Consider the following 24451-nt stretch of genomic DNA (forward strand, 5'->3'; position numbering starts at 1 on the left):
AGCGATTTTAAAGAGGCCATTGTAGAAAGAAACGTTTCAGAAATACACAGCATGTTTAAGAATAGAAAGTTAATTCTCCTTGATCACATTAATGTGTTTTGTTATAAGCAATTATGTTGCAAGGATCCTGCTGTCCAAAACAGTACCTTATAATGTTAGATTAATTAGCATCATAAAAATGTAAACCAGTCTTTAAAGATACATTATTATGTCATGTTACTGAAATTCAGTTCACGTTGAATAGGATATCTGATCTACTGTCATCTACTCTTTACTGCCAAGAACTCAATTTCTGTGGCAGCTCTTCTCATCTTTTAATACTAATAGTATTAAACACTCGTGCCATTTCTCGCCCTTCTTATGTCTATCACTAGAAAGAGTTAAACATTCAGTCTGTGTTTTGAAGTAACATGCTGTTCGTGCAAATATCCTAAAATGTACTTAATGGACCATCCGTAATGCTAGCTGTTTGGTCTAAAAACTTAGAACTAGTTGTCTGTGAAAGGAGTTTGGGGACAGATGAAGTCATCTAAATGCTAGATTTGCTAGATTGCTAAATATTTTTGATCCCTAAAGGGACATAAGACATCCTAACCTTTTACCTTTTCCTGTTCTCCCTTCTCTTTTCAGCTGTGTGATTTAAATAGTGAAGATAATCATATTTCATCTCAGCAAGTGTAGGTGGAATTTAGGGATATTACAAGTGGGTAATTGATATCTGCCGTGTGACATTGCAGTACATGGAAGTATTTTAAATGGAGAGATCTCAGAAAGGTTTCTTCTCTATCTAAAATGATGTAGTATGCGGTATGTTCAGATACACCCTGGAGAAAGAAGTAAACTTTTCAACACTAAATATTTTAAAGTCACAAGTTATGTAGGCAACTCAATAAATGCATCAGTAATCTGTTTTCCACCCTCTTTTGAAAAACTTGCCCTTGATGTATCAGAGTCACTTTGAGAAGATGGGAATACAATCTTTAATCTTTTAAAGTAGCTGTAGAACTAAGGAAAAGTTTGTCCATGTTTGAAGTCTTAGAACTACTTGGGCTTAAACAAAAATGTTAACATTTAATGCTATGTATCTTTAGCTGAATTATAAGATGTAACTGAAGTGTTTGATATCCCAGAAGTTTTCGAAGTTTGGAGGAAAAATTCAGTGTTAGAATGTGTTAATAACAGAAAGGAAGCTACCTTGTTATTGTAACAAATTATTTTTAAACTACAAGAACTTTTGTGTGTCAGGCAGACAAGGAATAGCTATTTCATTTGTGAAAGCCCCCCTAGCGTGATACCCAAACTTTTAAACAGAAGCTGCTTCTCGTTTAGCAGAAAGTTGGTTTTCATTTATAGCAACCTTCCTTCAATAGTCAGACTTCTCACTTTTTTACCATGCAAACTGCAGGCAGTAATTATCTGTAATAGAACCTGTCATCAGCTGAAGTGTATTTGAGTTCTTACAGCAGCTGTGTGTTTTGAACTTAGATGGACACTTTTCGTGAGACAGAGTTGTCTGGAAGCTTGCTGATGGGGTTTTTCTTTTTCATAAGCTCAAATACCTATACAGAGAAACACTACAATGCTTGTCAGCAAATGTTCTTCATTGAGTAAATGAATTTAAATTAACTTCCAGTACTTTTTCCTCTGGGAGAAAAGATTAGATGGTACAAATTCAGGTAAAACTGTTGAATTCTCAGAGGTAAGTTTGAGTAATATATATTACAGAACTAATACATATATAAAGTTGGAGAGCAACTTTTTGCTCAGTCAGATAATAGGATCACATCACAGAATGTCTTGGGTTGGAATGGACCTTAAAGGTCACCTAGTTCCAACCCCCCTGCCTTGGGCAGGGACGTCACCCACTAGATCTGGTTGCTCAGGGCCTCATCTAACTTGGTCTTGAACACCTTCAGGGATATAATGGCAGGACAAGGGGGAATGATTTTAAACTAAAAGAGGAGAGATTTAGATGTTAGGAGGAAATTCTTGACTCGGAGAGTGGTGAGGCGCTGGAACAGGTTGCCTAGAGAAACTGTGGATGCTTCATCCCTGGAGTTGTTCAAGGCCAGTTTGGACGAGGCAATGGGCAACCTGATCTATTGGGTAGCATCCCTGCCTACGGCGGGGGGGTTGGAACTAGGTGATCTTTAAGGTCCCTTCCAACCCAAGCTGTTCTAAGATTGGTACTATACATGCCCATTATTTAAAAGTGTATATATATGGAGAAAAGAAAATGTAAAGATTTTTTTGGATGTTTGAAGAATATAGATGTAAGACTCAAGTAATCAATTAATGTACTTTTATGGAGCTATATTATTTTGGGAACATACACCTAAGTAATTTCCCATTGTTTGTGTGCTTTCCTGTTTTATTTGCATGTAATTGAAAATGAGAGGTAAGAAAATGGCTTTCTGGGAAAATAACATTGGCTGTATTCCTGCATTGTTTTACAACAGTGATGTCTTTTACAGATAGCTTGTTGCTTTTAAATTCGTAATTTTAAAATGTTTGTTTTTCTTTCAGGTAGAGATAACAGATATTGAAAATGAAGAAAAAAGGTACAGTCTCTTCCTGGGACTTCTGGAATCTAGTCACAGCCTGTCTGAGTTTCAGCACTTGGTTTTACTCCTTCAAGCATGGCCACCTATGGAAATGAGCAACAGGTGAGCATTTCTTCAAGCAAAAAAAAGTTTTATTGATTGATCATATCACGTAACTTTCAGTCAGTGAGTTCAAACATGGTTAAGAGGAGTATGACCTTTTGAAAAGATCATTTGGGGAAAATAAATGGCTTATTAAAAGTAGAATTGAATCAGTTTCTGGTAGAAGGTATATATATATATATATATATATATATATATATAGTATGCATCGTGCAGAAGACAGAACAATTTTATTGTCTGAATTATTGCACAGGAGGTTTTTCCAAGTACTTGAATTCAGAGTTACATATTTTACTCTCACTTTTGCCAGTATGTAGAAAATCCAATAGGAAGTTCTGGCTTGCTTTTTTAAAAATTCTACTTCAAGTTATGCTTTACAGAAAAGTCTTTGAAAGCTAATGTTCATATGTGGCAGGCAAGCCGCAGAAGGTCTGTGTAGGTAATGGTACCAAGCAATGGTGCTTTTATTTTCTCGATCCAATACCTATCATTTCTGTTTCTAGATGAAGTATCTGAAAGGAAAGAATTTATACTATGGCAGGACATACCCAGAAGATTCTAGCCCAACAATTTAAAATGAAAATAATTGTTTAAAATTTCAGCATGACACCCATCAGAATGGGTATTTATTGAAACTGTTTATTGAAAATTTTGATTTGGGATATCTTGACTACAATTTTATTTATCGTTTCTTTTGTTTTTGTCTGTGACTTCCTGAACGCGCTTAAAGGTAACAATTTTAGTTGTTCCATTCTGTAACAGACTCTGATTTCTAAGATAAAAGATTCATACAATCTTACGTTAAGGCAAAAGTCACACGTCCTTCAAGGAGAGCAGTAATGTTAGTATACTTTCTGGCTAGCCAGTGCAGTGTAGCATGTTCTGTCTGACCATACGAAGGTTAGAGACATTAAATTATACTTTCTTTGGATTGCTTTGAGGGCATTGATTGCAACCTGTTTGAATTTGGGGACTACACTCCCCAAAGTGTTTATGTACATTGATTTGTCAGAAAAGTTTGGGCATAGCTTTTTATGAACAATAATTCTTTTTTTGTACTTACAAAGAACGAGTCCATTAGAATCTAATCTGTAAAGGTTATTCACCTTCAAGCCTGCATTTTGTTTGTGATTTCTGGATGAAAATTAATCTAAATCCTATATGACAGTTTTATGAACTAAATATTTTCTTCAGTGCATTGTGAATTACAAGGATTGCTGTATGATCTGTCACAAATTCATATTCCATTTTTCCTTTTTATTTCTTTTAAATGTATCTGAAAAATTTGATGCCTTCCGGTGTGTGGGGAACTGTCAAACTTTGTTCAAGGTAGTGTTTAGATTAAAACAAAAACAAAAACAAAAAACATAGCTTATGGAGCACAGGGTAAAGTGAAATATTGCTGCAAAACGATTAGCAAAATGTTTTCTCCTTGGGCTGAACAGACAGTCTGAAGATTTTGTGAAAGCAGAACACTTATAAATAGACAGTTCTTGTTTACTGTTCTATGACAGGAGAAAAACATAAAAATTATTTAATTTTATCTCCCACTTGGTGTTGTGTTTCTTCAGACTCTTTGTCAAGTGAAAAAGAGAAAAAAAAATAATGATTAAATATTATTTGTATTCACAACTAACAGTGGATTAAATTTCAGAGGTAGGATGCATCTTAGTTCCGAGATCTTGGAAGTCTGAAAACTTGTACAAAATACTTTGAACACCCGTATTGTAAGTCACTTAGGATCTAAAGCAATGTAGCTACAAGACATATGCATAATCTCAATTCTGACATAAAGAAATCAACGTAGCTAAGATAAGGGGCAAGAGAACTTCTGTTATTTGCCTCGACTATGCTCATGTCACTTTTGTACTGTGGAGCCCACAACTAAATGCAGCACTCCAGATTTGTCTCGCTTAATGACGAGTGGAGAGGAAGGAGCACTTTCCTTGACCTGATGGCAATGCTTATGCAGCCCAGGATGCTGGTGGCCTTTTTTGGTATGAGGGTGTGTTTCTGGCTTATTGTCACCTTGTCCATCAGGGCCCTCAAGTCCTTTTCTGCCAAGCTCCCTTCCAGCTGGTTGGCCCAGCCTGTACTGCTGGTTATTCCTCCCCAGGTACTGAACTTGGGATTTCCCTTTGCTGGACAGAGATAAACCACAGAAAGCTCGTTACTCCTCTTAAGGTCCTTCTGAATGGCAGCACAACCAACCTGTGTATCACCCACTATTTTCTAGTTTTGTAACTAGAAAAGTAACTATTTTTTTTTCTGCAAGCTTTCGGAGGGTTCTCTCTGTCTCATCATCATTCTGGTCTTCAATGAAGAAGTTAGAGTATTGGCCCCAATACCAACCCCAGGGGTGCACTGCAGGTCACCGGTCTCCAACAGGACTTTGTGCCACTGATAACAACCCTTTGATCCTGGATGATCGAAACCAGTTTTGAGTCTACTTCTCTGTCCACTTACCTAGCCCACACTTCATCAGTTTGTCAGTCATGGTATTATGAGGGTTGAAAGTATTGTTGAATGAAGGTATGTAACATCAACTATCATCCAGTCATTTTATTGTAGAAGGCTATCAGGTTGGTCAGGCATGATTTACACATTTTAAATCCATGTTGACTAATCTCAGTCACCTGCTTGCCTTCATATTCTTGGAAATGCTTCTAGGAAGATTTGCTTCATCTCTTTACCAGAGATTGAGGAGAGACTGACTGGCTTGTGTCTTAGCATAAAGTCTTAAGGAACAAACTGAAAATTTATCCTGTGATTAGATTTTCATTTTTATTTTTACTTTTTTAAAAATAATTTCTGTTATCAATTGAACTTTGGTGTCTTTCTTCACTGCTTTGTCTTTGCTATGAGGCATTGGAAATCCTTCAGGAGAAATTGCTCCCTTCTCTTTCACTAGTAGTAGCTACCCTTACTGATTTCATGGAGAATCTCTGACTCATGATTCCATAACATGATTTACAGTGCAGGCTCAGGAAGTTTTCCTGAGCTCAGCACTAAATTCGCTTTCACTGTTTACAGGGAAATAAAGAGTAGTTCAGATTTCTAGATTTCTTTGAGTTTGCCTAAAACTCTAGACAACCAAAAATTAAAATAAATTTGATTATGTTAGTAGTAATGAAAACAAATTTTTCATGTTTGGTTGTTGTGGTTTTTGTTGTTGTTTTTTTTAAAGGTGGGGGTCACAGGTTGCAGTTACCACTGTTGCTTTATTTTTCAGCTTTCTCTGCTAGCTAGAGGAGTAGGAAAGACCTTGCAGTCTGTTCTCTTCCCTGCTTTAGCAGTGTTTTTCTTGAGGAGAAGGGAATTGAGGTTGCATCTTGAAAGAAGAGACAGAGATGTTGTTTTCCTGCCCACCCCTCCCCTCCTAACCCTCCTTGTTTTTTTCTCATCAGGAATGATGTATCTCTAGTTTCTTTGTGTTTCTTTGTGGTGGTGGTTTTGTTCAATTTTCCCTCTCCTACTAGAAGTTGTCCCAGTAGAAAAATTTATCAAAGGTGGGACAGTTTGCTCTCTCCTGAGGTCTTTGTGTTTATACTCTCATTGCTTTTCTGTTAATATCTGTTTTGTTTCTGTTATTAACAATACTTGCAAGGCTAAGTGCTTTAGAAATCCTGTATCTGCAGGCTTCAAAGTCCTCCTTTCTTACTCATTTCTAGTGCTTTCAAGGAACGTGCCTGGTATTTTAATAGTAGTCAGCATGATCATAATTATGATTGTTGTAAATTATCTTTCCCCCCACTTAGTTGTTTAGGCTCAGTCATCTATGTTTTGGAGTTTTGTTTTTTAGGGGGGAAGTGTTTTTGTTTATTTGTGTTGTTTTTTAAGAAGTCTAATGGACAAACAGTACATTACAAGAACTTAACCTAAATGAAAATCTAGGCTAAAAAATAAATTAGTTTTTAAAAATAAAAGTATAAAATGTGTATCTTTTTGTCTGAAGAAATAATATATTTGGTGTGCAGAAACATAAATAGATTTTTGGCATTCATAGTAAGTGCACTGTCATCAGAATGAATTTGTGTGAACTCAACACATCAATAGTTAATAATGCTCCAGAAATGAAGTGTCGTCCTCATTCCACCCTCAGTCCTCCTACCTCAAGCATGATTGGCTTTAAAAAGTCAGCTACAGCTCTCTTTAGTATCCTTCAATATGAGAGGGCATTCATTTTCTGAATTCTTACCAAGCAACTCCTTGTTATAGTCGGCTGGGAATAGCTTACATTTCATTTTCATTATTTTGAATTTTATTTATTAATTTGAATTATTTTGCTTTTAAATCCTGGGGTAATTCATGCCAGCCAAGAAACAGAGGGTGTTTTGTAAGTATGATGTTCAGCAGCAATCAAAACCAGCAACAACAAAATCTTTACTTTCTGCCTTCTTTATCTGAGCCCTCTCTCCTCTCTTTCACTATTGTCATTGACAGTCATTATCATATGCTTATCTCTGCATTTTTGGCAAGGCTGCTAGCAATCTCTGCTCTGTTCTGGTGTCTTCTCTTCTTGCATTACTCATAAATTCTCTCTTTTATCTCTGTTGCATATTTCATGTCAGTAGTGTTCAGGTACCCTTACAAGATTTTCTTTTTATAAATGTTCCTGAAACTGTGTTGCAGAAAAACCTACCTTGGTAGCTCAGTTGGAATAAAGCAGGAACTCTTTCAACAGTGAGTTATTCAGCAATCCCATTTTTTAAAGCAAATTGTATGAAGAAATTGTTGAGTAAAGGAGAGAACTATAAGCAATTAAGCCAATTGTTTAGCTGTACGTATTAGGGTTTTGTTCAATCTTTACTTACTTGTTCTTGTTCTGCTGCAAAAAAAAAGGCCTTTGATGCTAACTGATTGTTTATTTCGAATGTAATGATATGTGCAGGAACGGGGGAATTTTACTCTTAGTCATCTGAATACTTAAAATTTTTTTTTTCAGCCTAGCATTAAATATCTAAAACTTATAATTGAATATAAAACTAGAAAAAAAAAACTTATATTTTTTAAAGGCTCAAAAAGAAGGAGAAGTAAAAGAACTGAAGCTTGGGGTTTTTTTCTTAGTAGCCTTTACTCTTTTTTTTTAAATTCTAATTTAAAAAAAGACTGACAAAGATCAGTCTTTGTTTATTTATTTGTTTATTTATTGTATTTCAAAACACTCTGACAGAAGAATAGTCATTATTTACCTGCAGATATGGTTCTCTTCATGTCATAATATGCCATGTTGACTGTGAGGAACCACTGAAGATGACTTGGTTGTTCCAGTCAGTACTCAGAAACATATACATTTTTTAAGAATTGGTGTTTAAACCCATGTTATTCATGCATGATTTTCTGCCTAGGTGTCTCATATTCAGATGTCATTTTAAGCACTTCATAAAGACAATAAAAAAAAGGGAAGAAAAAGATTGACAGTACCTGAAGCTCTGCAGTCCTTTGGAACTTGCTACCTACATTCAAAAGGCATTTTTTATATTCATTTTAAATATTGATAAGGTATTTTGGAACTCAAAAAGACATGATTTTAGGGGCTCAATAACTTAGTTCATTTTTTTTTTTCTTAATGCAAAATGTCCCTCTAAAGATATTTTTGGTTTGGTGCAGGAAAACAATGCCCTTATTGCAAGTCTGTGAAAAAGTTCTCAGCATGGAAAAAGTAGTTGACGTATTTAACCATAAATAAAAATAAAAATTCATGAAAGAAGAAAACTGAATTCTACTTACAGTTGTCAGATTTTTTGGTGACTGAATCTTGTTTTTATGTAGAGATGGCAGATGATGTCTTATTTGTTAGCAGACCACAGAAGGTCAAATAATCATAAGGAAAATTATAATTATCAGAAATCACAATTATATGTCAGAAGAGATTTATATATGTAAAGTATATATCTGATGCTTAACTTAAGTCGTGCCATTTGCAGGTTTATTTATTGGATGGCCTTGCGTCTTTGTGGTTATTTCTAACTTTTCTAACTGTTCTGTTTCTTCGTAACTACTTCTAAATGTGCTTTGAAGTGTGATTTTTGTTTTCTTCTTCTAATGGAAAATTCTTCTAGGTTTTCTTAATGTACTCTGGAGGCAGCAGCTATAAAAATGGAAATTCATGATGACTCTCCATGCCTCTAAGCAAAAGATGGATCACATAGCAGGAGCTATTAATTTAGCCAGTGGCAAAGATGGAGTTGCATATTGTTTTTTTTTTCCTTCCTCTGACCTTACTGGGGATTCGTAGATCAAGTGCATCATGTTTTGCCTGTCAGATAAGTTGGCTTCTTTGGGTCCAACCCATCAAGTTGGAAGGCGAGGAGGAGGAGCTGTGCTGCTCCCAGCTAGACTCCTGGCAGCAGTTTGTTCAGTGACTGTGACTGATGGAAAGGCTCAATTAAGTTGTCAAAAAGAATGAAAATCACAACTTCTATTTAGTTTGCATTCAAACTTACCTGCTCTTAGCATCTCTGTCTGGTGTTTGTGTTAGAATATAATGTCAGCTTCCAGTGGAGCTGGTTTTATTTGTTTACAGTATGTACTTTTGAAAGTGGAAGCTGAACAGGAGAGAGCTTATATATGTATGAAATAGTAGGTATTAGCAGTTGTCCTCTACCAAATTGTCAGACCTACTCTTTGTTATGTGTCAGCCCAACTGATTTTTTTTAACAGACTCCATTTGCTGCTGTAGTTATTATGTTACTTTCAACAATTGGTGCTAAATAATACCATTGAAAAGCAGCACTTTCAAAGCACTTTACTGCTCCTTTCCACTTGTGCTGGACAAGTATCTTAATTTACAGTGAACTGTAAGACCAACCTGCCAGATTTTCTCTTCCAGTGATTTTTTTGTTCACCTCTTCAAACAAAATACAATAAAAATATATCCTGCTTTTTTTGGGATGTTGATTAATGACCAGAAATTGATGGAGGCTTTTTTTAAACCACCTTTTGTGCCTTCCTTTGCGTATGCACAGATGAATATAATGGTTGTGTTACTGTGGCTTTATGTGGTCTTGATCTACACTGTTAAGTGTGATTTTAGCCCATTGTAGAAGTGTATTGAAATGCATTAACTAAACTCAAATTAGCAAAATGGCAGTGTGGATGTGTTCCAGTGTTACACTTCACGCTCTCATTTAAAAGCTCCAATCTGCTGCCCATTTCTATCAGTACGTCCAGTCCTAGCAAGTACACCTATCACTAGCAAAAGTAGTCAGGCATCTCCATGATGTAGCAAATAGCAGCTGTAGGCCAAGAAATGTTCCAGCAATTAAATTTTATAGTAAATGTCGCCTTTGCCAGCATGCATGATATAATTTACGTATGCCTACTGTCTGCCTTCTTTTCAAGGCTGACCATGTAATGGTGATAGCAGATGAAGTTGTATTCATTTTTGGGTCCCTTGCTACAAGGATATTACGTTGATCGAGCATGTGCATTGATGAGAAACGAAGCTGAGGGAACTGGGACTGTTTAGTCTGGAGAAGAGGAGGCTGAGGGGAGAGCTCATTTCTCTCTACAACTACCTGAAAGGAGGTTGCAGCAAGGATGGTGTTGTTCTCTTTTCTCACATGATGAGTGATAGGATGTGAGGAAGTGATCTCAAGTTGTGCCAGGAGAGGTTTAGATTGGATTTAGGAAGGATTTCTTCATGGAGAGAGTGACCAAGCATTAGAATAGGATTCCCAGAGTATGTAGTGGAGTCCTCATCCCTGGAGGTATTTATGATGTGTAGACATGACACTAAGGGACATGGTTTAGTGATGGGACTCAGTAGGTCATGGTGGCTGAACTTCGTGGTCTTGAAGGCCTTTTCCAACCCAGGTGATTCTAGGATTCTAACTTTTATATGAAATAGAAAGGACACTTTAATTATAATAATAATAATGATCATAATAAAAAGTATCTACATCCGTATCTACTAATGGAGAAGTACAGTTGCATATAATTTCTCTCTACAGCACTGTTTGTATGGGCTATAAAATGGGTTTTATAGAAAAAGATAGATGTATTTTTTAGATGTTTATTTTTGTTTGTGCTTGTTGGACCTGAAAATTAAAATTTGAGTCTTGTAAGTTTTTTCTCCACAGAGAAACTAGAAGGGTACTTGAGAGACAGATGGTGTTAGAATATGATCAAAGCTAAGAAAATCAGGAATTCTGGTTTCATGTCACCACTCCCTCAATACCATTTTGCTTGGGAAATTAGCTTGTACAAAGGAAGGAGATGTTTTTCCTGTGGTGTTCCACTTTAATCAGTCTTTATCTGGTGTGTGATTCCTCAGATAACAGTATGTCATAATTCAAAATACTTTTAATAACTTTGTTGCATTGAAAGAAGGATGGCATCAGGATAGTAACTTGTCTCAAAACTTTTTCCTCTCTGTTTCATGAGATCATACTTTAATTCTCATACATGTGCACAAACTTCAGAAAATTTTGTGTGTATATTCATATATGTACACACACATATATACATATAAACAATTTTTTTTTTTCTGTGAGCAGATTGTGCACAGATGGTAATCCTTGGGTGAAACTGGGGACTGCTATGCTACAGAGATGCCCAGCTGAGGAAAAGGAGAGCACAGGAAATGAAATTTTGAAAATCTGCCGTTCTTTGTATGACACTAAGCACATGCTCCCTGTTGAGGTAAGTTTTAACGTTGACTGTCATGGATATGAGTCCTGTTTTGGGGTCCTAGTGCAAGATAATGTTGCCATACTGGATCAAGTCCAGTGGAGAGCCAGTAGGATGATTAGGGTGCTGATACACAATACATACAGAGAGGCTGAGAGAATTCCATCTTAAGAAGAGATGGCAGCGGGAGATCATATTGCTGTTTTTAAGTATGTGGAAGAGAAAACATGTAGAGGAGACAGAGCCAATTTCTTTTTAGTGATTAAACAAAAGGCAAGAGAGACAACTTGCAACATCAAAATTGTTTATCTACAAGGAAAAGTTTTTCTCTGCTAAAGTGGTGAAACACTGGAATACGCGATTGCCTAGAGAAGACATGGATTCTTCATCCTTGGAAATATTCAGAACTTGGCTGGATCACGTCATGGGCAATTTGATCTTGTCAGGCTGGCTTTGAATTAGGAGCTAGTTAGATTATATGACCTTTAGAGGCCTGTTCCAGTGTAAATTCTTTGAAGTATTTGTAGAAAGGGTTTAATAATGCATTGCCACTGAAATCAGTATGGCAAAAGCTGTTCATTAAATAGTCAGTAATTTTCTCTCTTATAAATATATAGAGGTTTAGTGAGGAATCCTTGAAAATGTGTTGGCGATAAAAATTTATATATAAGCAATTACTTTGTAATAACTGTGTGATATTCTGCCTTGCTCTACTGTGTAAGTGTACTTCCATACAAGCATCTCTACAATTATTGAAGCGCTTTGTACATAAATATTGTATACTAATCAAGACAGGCTTGAGAAATGCTTAATAAACTTCACACAACTTTAGAGTAGTCCTGTGCATATATTAGTAGGCTCGTTAATCGCTTACAATCTTCTTCACACAATCACAGTCTTTGCTATAGAAAACAGCTGATGTTAAGACCAGAAGCAGAGCAGAAAAGACACATTCTGTTTAAAATAGGTGGATGGGTGTGGGCTGTGCTTTTTTTTTCAATAGTTAGACTGATTTCGGTTCAAAATCTGTGTAAAACACAACTCCAGGTGTCAGTAATCTGAAAGGGTGCATGCATTTATTAATTCACTCACTTCACCAAAACTTTTGGTTGAAGACAGGTTTCTATAACTTTGGGACTGGCATTAAGCGTACGTAGCTTTTCGTTAAAGGATTGAATGCTGCATCATAGCATGATCTTACACGTGCATAGGAGTAGTCAAACCTTGCCAAAGTAGACTAACTGACATTAGTGAACAAGGAAGACAAATCTCACTGAAGGTCATCATCTTATAGCAGTCAGTTTACCAAGAGTTCTGCTCAAGAATGGGTTCTGATTTTCTCACCTTTCTTAATTAAGTGAACTTTTTCCTGAATTCCATAACAAGACCATTATTTACTCACTGTTTTGATGTTGATTGGCAGCTTTAGTTGGAGGTGCCTTGTTTTTTAAAGGTACAGAGTGCTGGAAGAATTCTACCTATGGGTGTGAATATACAGATGCAGTATAAAGATTTATTACTAGTAGAAGTTGTTTAATGTTTGAGGACCAGACTAGCTTTACCAATTTAACATGCTTTTTTTGGCTAGAACGTTGTACAGCAACAGAAGTTGCACCATGATGTTTGATTGTACTGTTACCTATACATACAGGCTGTACTGGTTTAAGTCTCTTCTTGGGAAGATGGGGAATGACATGGGTAAATTAAGTAACTTATTTATACACACAGCTACAGTGCTTAAGTACTGTATACTTAAGTGTACAAATTAGAGGGTTGACCTTGCGTGGCTAAATAAGATGAAAACCTGATTGCTGACAAATAACCTATTTAGATGACTTCATATTTCAATAAATTGATTATTGATTGAAATCGATTAAGAGAGACCTAGAATAATGGAATTCTAAAAACATTTTATTACCATGGATAACATTAGCCATTCTGAAATGCAAAAGTTGTGATGGAAAAATAACATTTATCTTCAAGTCATGATGGCCTAGAAAAACTTTCCTTAGATGTAGATTTCATCAGAAAGCACTCTTTTTTTCTTTATTTTTCCTCCTGCTGGTCTTTCTAGTTTTGTTTACAGCCAAGATCTTTTTTAATGTTTTCTGGGGAGTTGCATAGATTTAATCTTTGTATCTATATATGTGGATTTTTTGTTTGGTTGGTTTTATTTGCATTATTCAGTGGATGGACTTTTTCATTCCTCTTTGTTGAAATAAGCATTGTTTTACTTGCTTGGAATGCACATCTGTTTGGACTATCTGACATCTCCTGCACTGACTGATAAATCTCTTTAGAAAGGGGCAAATTCTTCTTCCCCCTAGTAAGTGTTAAAGTGCAACTCCTCTGAATATCTCGTGTTTTTCTGTCAACCTATAGGTCAAGTGTCAGTTAACATAAACACTTAAATAGGAGAATCTAGTCTCTGCATCTGGTCTCTTATTTGTAATCTCTGGGGTCCTGGTGGCCATAAGATGCTTATCTTGTAGAATAATGCAGCAGTCAGTTGATTTTCTTTTTTTTTTTCTATTTTTGCAGCTAGTTATTCATGCTTTTTATATGTGAATTTACTTTGTATGTTTTTCTTCATTCACAGTTGTCTCTGATCATTTTGTTCAGGTAATTTTGAATTTAAATGCTGCCCTTTGAGTCTCTTGACACAATACTGTTTGTACTCATTATCCAGCCATTCAAGCCATCCATGAAAACACTGAATAATAGTGGACCCAAAGCAGACTCCTATGAAATTCATTTGATATGCCTCACTTGTGTTACAGTGAACCATCAATAGCTGCATAACTAGTTAAGAAGCAAATGTTTCTTTACAGAAGTTTCAACTACATCATGGTAATACGGATTTTGATTTAGGACTTTCCTTTTCCCTCTCACAGGTAACATCACATCACCTCGAAGCACAGCCTTTCATGGCAGGCAGACAGATACTAGAGCGCTTTCCAGTGCTATTGCAGAGATAAAAGTTGCTTGTGTTGCTCTTCAGAAGTGCTCAGAGTGTTGGCTTGCTGCATAGGTTGGATTTCCAATTCCTGCCCAAAGCAGCAGTGCAGTCATTTGTGTGAGACATAGGAGGAGATGGTTTTACTATTTGGACAGTTTTCTGTGTTTGGCACATTGTTCTGTCACTTCAGTTGGAGTAAGGGGTGAAGGCCACTGCAAGGGTTTGCAAGTTGGACCACACTGTCCTGCACCTTATTTCCCTAGGTTCTCTGACAGTGTTTCATGTGACATTTTTGAAATCTTGCTGAGTTCAAAGTATACCACAGTGATTGCTTTATTCCTAAGTATGATACCTGTTGCTAGGACCTGTAGGAAGATTTTCGTGTACATTATTTTTTCTTTGATTTTTCATTGTATGTTTTGATGGTTTTCATGGACTTGATGTCTGAGAGGTCTACAATTCATTTCCCTCTTGTACATCTTCTTTATGTCACGTCTAAAGGACAGGCTGCATTTCTCTTTATCAGTCTTCTGAAATTAGACTTTTTCTCAAGAGTGATATCTCTTAACTTGATTTCTGTAGGTCCTTTGGGATGAATTCTTCAGTCCCAGAAAAAATAATATTTATTATTAATTCTAGACTGAATTTTCAATGCTGAAGTTTCACCCTTCGTAATTGTCAACTATTTTTGTTCATTTGGTTGAGATATTTTAATAAGAATTAAAGCAAGAAAGATGCTTCGTTTTTTTGACTTTTCATTACTGGCTTTTGCATAGCAGTATGTCATTAATCATGATGTCATGTCGTAAGAGTACCAGGAAAACAGAGGCAGTGCAGTCTTACCAGAAGGTTAGAGAGATCAAGTGCAGATTAGTGGATAAAAAGGGCGTCTCCATAAACAACCAGTGGTCTAGTGAGTATATAATGCCCTGTTAGCATAGCTGCGTTTTGAGAGGATGCTGCAAAAAGAGGGGCAAAAGAGAGAGCCTTACAATAGTTAGTGCACAGATGAACCTGAAAGGGTAAGACTGAAAGAGTGCAGTATATTACCTTATCAGAGATGGAGAGGCTGATTTGATTGTGTTCTATGGGTATTCTTAGAGGGAACAGAAGCTAATAAAATGCTCTTTTGATTTACAAAGAAATGCATAAAAAGAAACATAACAATTGTTGGAATATACTTCTCCTTAGAGAGAAATGATGGATTATCTATATTTGAACATTTTTTGTAGGTAAGACTGGATATCTTCTGTCTCCTATGAGGCACAGAGTTACTCAAGTCATATGACTGGTAACTGCCTGAAATCTAATGACCTTTGGCTTAAAAATCTGCTAGTGTAAGGTAAACCTAAGTTAATTGAATAGCTAAGCATTTTCTTTTGTTGAGGCCTTTATGCCTCTGTTACAAACAAAGCAGATTGCTTTAGAAAATATCCCATTAGAATGTATAACCAGTACTAAGGCATAATCTTGGAGCATCTAAGAAGCAAACAAAACAGTGGCATGTCATCTGAGTTAAATGTTATTGCTTTGAAAATAAGAAAGTTAATATCTGTATTATTGCATTTGCTTGCTGAGTGGTAGAATTTTCTTTATTTTAAAGAAGTGCAATGAGATAGCAAATAGATTCAACATCTGCACCATTGGTCTCCTCGACCTGTTGCTTTAAACTTGTACTGTACCTAGTTTCCTTTCCTTCCTCACACAACCAAAAAATATGATTTGGGGTTCTTTTAGAGCCTTTTTATAGTTACAGCTTATTTCTTATGGCAGTGCTTCTCCACTTAGTTTTGAGGGGCTTTCAGGCAGAAAATGTTACCAAGTATGGTAAAATTGCTGTTTTGTTCAGGTTGTGTATCTTATGACTAAGAAATTATTTTTCTGAACATAAGCTGCATTTATTGCCATGGATACACCTTTTCAAGAAAAGGAGACTTGTAGAGCGAGTGAATCTCTAACTTTGTATTCAGTAGGTTTGCTGGTATGTCAAGCATACTGCTCAAAAGAAATACAATACAATATGAAATTATCAAAAGTTTAATGAGCATGTGACTGATCAGACAAAGTTTTAGTGTATTTATTTAATCTTCTTATTCCTTGATCCTATATTCTTATTCCTTGATCCCTTACTGAAAACATTAATCATCAGTAGCAGCAGAATATAGGTTTAAAGGAACAAATCTGGGTAAGAGAACAAGCATTGCATGAGTGATGCAGAGCTCAGTGCAGTATAATTTATCCTGCTCACTGCTGTTTCTTGAAGGTATACATGGGGATGCGCTGGGTTAGAAACTGGCTGGATAGCCGGGCCCAGAGAGTTGTGGTGAATGGAGTCAAATCTGGTTGGAGGCCGGTCACTAGTGGTGTCCCCCAGGGCTCGCTACTGGGGCCGGTCCTCTTTAATATCTTTATTGATGATCTGGATGAGGGCGTCCAGTGCACCCTCAGTAAGTTTGCAGATGACACCAAGCTAAGTGCGTGTGTCGATCTGCTCGAGGGCAGGAAGGCTCTGCAGGAGGATCTGGATAGGCTGGAGCGATGGGCTGAGGTCAACTGTATGAAGTTCAACAAGGCCAAGTGCCGGGTCCTGCATCTGGGGCACAACAACCCCAAGCAGCGCTACAGGCTGGGAGATGAGTGGCTGGAAAGCTGCCTGGCCGAGAAGGACCTGGGAGTATTGGTTGATAGTCGGCTGAATATGAGCCAGCAGTGTGCCCAGGTGGCCAAGAAGGCCAACAGCATCCTGGCCTGTATAAGAAGCAGTGTGGCCAGCAGGTCTAGGGAAGTGATTGTGCCCCTGTACTCGGCTCTGGTGAGGCCGCACCTCGAGTACTGTGTTCAGTTTTGGGCCCCTCGCTACAAGAAGGACATGGAGGTGCTCGAGCGAGCGCAGAGAAGGGCAACGAAGCTGGTGAGGGTTCTGGAGAACAAGTCTTACGAGGAGCGGCTGAGGGAGCTGGGGTTGTTTAGCCTCGAGAAGAGGAGGCTCAGGGGAGACCTCATCGCTCTCTATAGGTACCTTAAAGGAGGCTGTAGAGAGGTGGGGGTTGGTCTATTCTCCCACGTGCCTGGTGACAGGACGAGGGGGAATGGGCTAAAGTTGTGCCAGGGGAGGTTTAGGTTGGATGTTAGGAAGAACTTCTTTACTGAAAGGGTGGTTAGACATTGGAATAGGCTGCCCAGGGAGGTGGTTGAGTCACCATCCCTGGAGGTCTTTAAAAGACGTTTAGATGTAGAGCTTAGTGATATGGTTTAGTGGAGTACTTAGTGTTAGGTCGGAGGTTGGACTCGATGATCTTGAGGTCTCTTCCAACCTAGAAATCTGTGATACTGTGATACTGTGATTTAGAAGAGGCTGAGCAAAGTGCAGCTAGGTAGCTTCCTACACCAAGTGAGGCCAGGTGATTGTGCAGTACATGACTGTCGAAACCTTTAACGTCTTTGAATAGTAGCTGTGACTCTAAAAGCCTGGAAATTAAAACCATGCTGCTAAAAGTGTGGTTGTATTTCAGTCTTCAAATTGTTATACTTACCATTAGATTTTAAAAGATCTCTAAAAGTGGTTTGCGATCCCTCAAAGTAATATTTAGCTGATGAGATCCTTTGGCAATTGATGTTTTTCTAAGCATTGCAGTGAAACAAAGAGCCCCTGGAAGATTTCGATGCCATTTGCAAGGTGACAGTGCTACGTAATATCCAAAGCACTTGGTGTAAGTTGTCCGGAACACAGGACATGTCTGCTGGATCTCAGTGGAAAGTGGCTGTTAGAACAAAATCCTTGGAAAAAAAAAAAGATAGGGGAAGTCATCATCTGATGTATAACAGTTTGTTAGTCTAAATGCTTTTTGATGTATAAATAAATCATTGCCATGTTAAGGAAAAACAAAACCACAGGTTACTTGTAGGGTTTTTGTTTGAGTTTTTGATTTGTTTTTAAACTAAATTTCAAGTTAAAGATTTGGCAACACATAGGTTTTTTTTTTTTTTTAAAGATGTCCTTTTTTACTGCATCAGCTTTATGATGCTAAATTTGTGCTCTATTATAAAAATGAGAAGTTATATGAAAGAGGGAAAGGTAAATTACTATGCTTTCATCACGTGTGAAAGTTTTTATAAAGTTTGAAATGGTTTTGAAACACAGCTTTATGGTGTTGCACTTCGGTATGTACTGTTATTTCCTCTTTGTTTTGTTCCACATTTATGATTGTATAACTGAGTTACAGAAGTATCACAGGTGTCTGTTAAACTTCTTTCCGTGTTTTGCAGTATTTCACTAAGCACAAATATATGAGTCCCAGAGAGGGCTGTGATTGCTTTGTTTCTCTTTCAGTGAAACTCTGGGTTGTAATGGTGATTCAGTGCCTCATCTTAATGTAACAAAGACTCGACTTATAACCCTGTATTCCACATTTTTTTTAAATTTATCTGTTCAAGTTTCCAAAGACTTATTTCCATCAGGGACTTCATTTGTTTTAGAAGTTAGGTTTTCATTCTTCATTTGACACAGAATTTTCATAAATTTTAGTTTGAGTGATGATGCTAATATCTCCAGAGATCTTGCTGAATGAGTTTACTTTTATTTTCAGTGTATAAAAGAATTATGTCTGTTGCTGCTTAACCAGTCCCTCTTGCTGCCATCCTTGAAACTGCTGGTGGAAAGCAAAGATCAAGATCTTCATGCTGTGGCACTGGAGCAGATAACAACTGTTGCTAAGGTATGAGCAGTTGAATTAATCAGCTTTCAGAGTTTAAGGTGATAAATTAGCTCTTTTATCTTCATATTAGTAAGCAGAGACTATCGAGACCCTTATCATTATTAAGATTTTCCACAGCTATTGTGTACAGTGAGCAGTAACACAGGGCTTGTAAGATCTTTTCTATATACTTGAGGTGATTAAAATTGACAGCATTTTCTTTAAATTACCTAGTGTGCTATTGTAAGTCAATGTGATGGAAAAGAAACGACTGTGTTATATGAAGTCGATTGTTATCTCGGTGTGTCTATTCTTGCACTTTATTATTTTTTTGTAAGTGATAAAAGTACAAATGAGTTAGCGTGTTTCTGACAAACTTGGCATTGTTCATATACACATTGTAAGCTGCTAACAATTTTTTTGTTTTGTAGAAGGGATGAAATGCATGTATGTTTGGGGATTTTAGGTGATTCTAAACATGTTTTTACTTGACACTGCAACAGAGTTTCTGGAGGAAAAAAAGCTAAATACTATCTCTTATTTGGACAAGAACTGCTATACATTACTATGTATTTTCAATTGTTGTAGAAAGTTACTGTTTTTTATGCAGTAAAAAAACCAGTGCAACTGTTTTTTTTCCCCCCATATATTTACTTGTCAGTTAAGAAATAAGGCCTAAAATCACGAAAGCTAGTCTCCTAGAAAGAAAAATCACTTGTTCGTTTGTTTGTTTGCATGTTTTATGTGTGTTTTTGTTTTTGATCTCCTGAAAACTGAGATGGGTTTAAAACTTCTAACTTTAAATTAACTTTTGTGCATGTAAACCAGGCACGCCGCTGATGAGCTAAGGGATGGTGCGCTAGAATCAGAGGGACTGTGTGCTAGTGAGACCCTTCGGTCGGCTACACAAGGTGCTGCGTGTAGGGAGGTGCATTTGAAGTGCTTCTACACAAACGCACACAGTATGAGGAATAAAATGGATGAGCTAGAAGTCTTGGCCCAGTCCCGCAGCTACGACATCATCGGCATAAGCGAAACCTGGTGGGATGAGTCCTGTGGCTGGTGTGTTGCAATAGATGGTTACAGGCTCTTCAAGAGGGACAGGCAGGGTAGGCGAGGTGGCGGGGTGGCAATGTATGTGAAGCATGGGCTGGACTGTGTGGAACTTCAAGTTGGTGACGGCAAAATTGAGAGCCTCTGGGTAAGGATTAAGGGACGAACGAATAAAGGGGATGTCGTTGTGGGAGTCTATTATAGACCACCTGGCCAGGACGACAACGCTGATGAATTTTTCCTTGCAGAACTAAGAGATGCCTCAAGATCAACTCTCCTTGTCCTAATGGGGGATTTCAACTTGCCAGATGTCAACTGGGATCACCACATGGCTGACACGAGCAAGTCCAGGAGGTTCATAAAGCACCTAGATAACTTCTTGGTGCAGGTGCTAAGAGAGACAGCTAGGAAAGGTGCCCTCCTAGATCTGTTGCTGGAGAACAGAGAGGGTCTTGTGGGAGACGTGGCAATTGGCGGCCGTCTCGGTCATAGTGACCATGAAGTGGTTGAGTTTAGAATTTACGGTGACAGAAGGAAAACCGCCACCAAAACTTCAGCCCTGGATATGGGGAAAGCAGACTTCAGACTGGTCCCCTGGGAAACTGCTTTTGAAGACATTGGCATCCATCAGTGCTGGTCAATCTTTAAGCACTGCCTCCTAAAAGCACAATATCAGGTGATTCCAAAGTATCGGAAGTTAGGCAAGCGGGGCAGAAGGCCGGTCTGGCTGACCAGGGAAGTTCTACTGGAGCTTAGGCGAAAAAAGAGTGTACGGCTGCTGGAAGGAGGGTCAGGCGACGAGGAAGGAATACAGGGATGCTGTTTGTGTTTGTAGGGAGAAAATTCTTGTGGCCAAAGCCCAGCTAGAGTTGAAGCTGGCCGTGTCTGTGAGAGACAGTAAACAAGGTTTTTTTAGATATGTGAACAGAAAAAGGAGAACCAAAGAAAACATAGGTCCGCTACTAGATGGGGAAGGTCTCCTCACAGACAATGACATAGGCAAAGCAGAGACGTTTAACGCCTTCTTTGCCTCTGTCTTCAACACTGATGATGGGCTTCGGGACCCAGGGTATCCTGAGCTGGAGGATCATGACAGTGGGAATGACAAACTCCCAACCGACCGTGAACGTGTGCGGGATTTGCTGGTCTACCTGGATCCATACAAGTCCGTGGGTCCGGATGGGATTCATCCCAGGGTGCTTAAAGAACTGGCTGGTGTCATCGCGGGACCTCTCTCAATTCTTTTTCAATGATCTTGGGAATCTGGAGAGGTCCCAGTGGACTGGAAGCTGGCAAATGTGCCAATTTTCAAGAAGGGTAAGAAAGAAGACCCTAGCAATTACAGGCCTGTCAGTCTCACATCAGTGCCTGGTAAAATTATGGAGAAGATGATCCTTGAAGTTACTAAAGTACACCTGGGGGACAATGCAGTCATTGGTCCCAGCCAACAGGGGATCATGAGGGGTAGGTCCTGCCTAACAAATTTGATTTCCTTTTATGATAAGATCACCCATCTAGTTGATCAAGGGAAACCAGCTGATGTGATCTTTTTGGACTTCAGCAAAGCTTTTGACACGGTTTCCCATAGGATCCTACTGGACAAAATGTCCAGCATACAGCTAAACAAAAACATCATGCCATGGGTGAGCAATTGGCTGACGGGCAGGGCTCAAAGGGTTGTGGTAAATGGGGCCACATCTGGCTGGTGGATGGTCACTAGTGGGGTCCCTCAAGGCTCCATTTTAGGGCCAGTCCTCTTCAATGTCTTTATAAATGATTTGGATGTAGGACTAGAAGGTGTTTTGAGCAAATTTGCCGACGACACCAAACTTGGAGGAGTTGTGGACTCGGATGAGGGTGGAAAGGCCTTGCAGAGAGATCTGGAGAGATTGGAGAGCTGGGCGATCACCAACCACATGAAGTTTAACAAAAGCAAGTGCCGGGTCCTGCACGTGGGATGGGGCAACCCTGGCTATGCGTACAGACTGGGTGACGAGACGCTGGAGAGCAGCCCCGCAGAGAGGGATCTGGGGGTTGTGGTTGACAGCAAGTTGAATATGAGCCAGCAGTGTGCCCTGGCAGCCAGGAGGGCCAACTGCATCCTGGGATGCATCAAACACGGCATTGCTAGTCGGTCGAGGGAAGTGATTGTCCCGCTCTACTCTGCGCTGGTGCAGCCTCACCTCGAGTACTGTGTGCAGTTCTGGGCACCACAGTACAAAAAGGACATTAAACTGTTGGAGAGTGTCCAGAGGAGGGCGATGAAGATGGTGAAGGGCCTAGAGGGGAAGACATATGAGGAGCGGCTGAGGTCACTGGGCCTGTTCAGCCTGGAGAAGAGGAGGCTGAGGGGGGACCTCATCGCAGTCTACAACTTCCTTGCGAGGGGGAGTGGAGAGGCAGGTGACCTATTCTCTGTTATCACCAGTGACAGGACCCGCGGGAACGGTGTTAAGCTGAGGCAGGGGAAGTTTAAGCTGGACATCAGGAAGAGGTTCTTCACCGAAACGGTGGTTGCACACTGGAACAGGCTCCCCAGTGAAGCAGGCACTGCACCAAGCCTGTCTGAATTTAAGAAGCGATTGGACTGTGCACTTAGTCACATGGTCTAAACTTTTGGGTAGACCTGTGTGGTGCCAGGAGTTGGACTTGATGATCCTTCTGGGTTCCTTCCAACTTGGGATATTCTATGATTCTATGATTCTATGTACAACCTGAAAGACTTCCTTGGATTTTGTTAGCCATGGTTGTGCAGTATAGCTGTCTACTTACTGCAAAAGAGAATAAATGGCTTTTCTTTCTTGCTGGATAACTGCATCGAAGGTCCCCATATAATATTTATTTATTTAGGAAAACCACTTCTCTAATATTTTTGAATTCCGTACTGTCTCTTAGGGAGCTCTTAGTTGCGTATTGCAATATAAACGAATAATTGAGGTTAAATTTCCAGTATGCTACTTCAAAATAAAACTGCCTTTACAGAAACAGAAATGAAAACTTGTACATGTTTTAAAAATAAGCATCCTCAAAATGCAAAAGCTTTAAAAATGCAGTATGTTGGAATGCAGATTGAAAATGTAACTTTTTTCTGAGATTAAAAGTATGCAAACTTCCTCCGTTTCTGAAGGAGCCTTCTCCATCAGGCTCTCTGTTCCAGTTATATGTGTTGCAACAAGTTTTTCAGATTCTCTGGTTACAACAAACAGTGCAGTCCAACCACGTAGTTTGACACTATCCCCTGTTTTCCTAGGAAAGATATGGAAAGAAAAGCGATCCTGATTTTCCCAGGATTCTGCTGTAAGTCTCTCATCCTCTCTTGGTTTTATCTGCTTCCCCTTCAGGGGGCCTTCAGAACCTGTCAGAGAAACAATGAATCTGGAAGTATTGGCTTCATCTCAGATGTTGCTAATTTACCTTCAAAAGTACTGTTATTGAAACGGATGGAGCACTAGCTTTGTGGAACATAAATGGACATTTAAAGTATTTGCAAGGAAGGTAGCAGGGCATGTTACGTGTAATACACGTCTTCTTGTTTCAAAATCTGAATATCATAATTAACATCCAGTACAAATTGTAAGTATTTCCTAGTTGAGGCTGTTGTTCTAAGGAAATAACCACAGGTTTTTATGAAGGTGTTCCTATTCCCAGTTTTTTATACAAATGAAACACAACATTTCTGACTTTTCCACGAAAGATACCTTTCTAAATATTAACCACCAAAACAGTGGATTATTGTTAGCATGTCAATAGTTTTATTTTTACACCTACAGTTGTAGATTTTTGTCTGCAAAACAATTTTTGTAACTGTTTTTAAACAAGATGATCTTATAGAAAAGGAGCTGGAGATCTGATATATGCATGCACTTTCTCATCTATATGTTCTGTTAACCTTTTAAAATTGACTTTTTTGTTAACAGATGAAAGCTGCTGAGTTAGTGATTAGCTCTCAAGCTTCCCAGCAGGAATTTATGTCCGAGTACATTTTATTTAACTACTTTTAAAGCCCAGTGCTGTGCAGTAGCACTTTCTGAATGGCTGCTAATTGTATTGCTATCTTAACTGGCCTTTTCTTTCCAGTGTGTTGTGGCTTTTAATTTTCTACAGTCTAGGTTGATTATATTATATTGAAGTTTTAGGGCCAGGAACCATATTAACTTCTTACTAATATAAAACACTTACTACACCTGTGCATTCCTAAAATAATGTTCTTTTTGGCCTTCTTATGTGAGAGGCAGTTTGAAAAACTGTTCCTACTTTTTCTTCCAAAATCAGTATTAATTTGAGCATATACTTCTACACCAGTGCTCCGTAACCTAGAATTTTCAGTGCATTTAGCTTTGGTCTAGTATTTCATCTTAAGTCAATGAAAATGTAACTTGATTTCATTCCGTCAGGCATAGTGTTTAGCCAGTACCTTGAATGTGAGATTCCCCACTGGTGTTAGA

The 24451-nt window shown here is 38.4% G+C and overlaps 1 protein-coding gene across 2 annotated transcripts in view; it reads left to right on the forward strand.

Annotated features, from left to right (window-relative positions):
* The window catches only part of NBAS (NBAS subunit of NRZ tethering complex), a 191295-nt gene that overhangs the window by 157413 nt on the left and 9431 nt on the right, over positions 1-24451 (forward strand). For both annotated transcript variants that reach the window (XM_083828259.1, XM_083828260.1), the window contains exons 49-51: positions 2527-2666; positions 11168-11312; positions 18846-18974. In XM_083828259.1, the coding sequence (XP_083684385.1) occupies positions 2527-2666; positions 11168-11312; positions 18846-18974 (414 nt within the window). The remainder of the gene's footprint in view (positions 1-2526; positions 2667-11167; positions 11313-18845; positions 18975-24451) is intronic.

This window comes from Anser anser (assembly GCF_964211835.1).
Source record: "Anser anser genome assembly, chromosome: 3".
NCBI lineage: Eukaryota > Metazoa > Chordata > Aves > Anseriformes > Anatidae > Anser > Anser anser.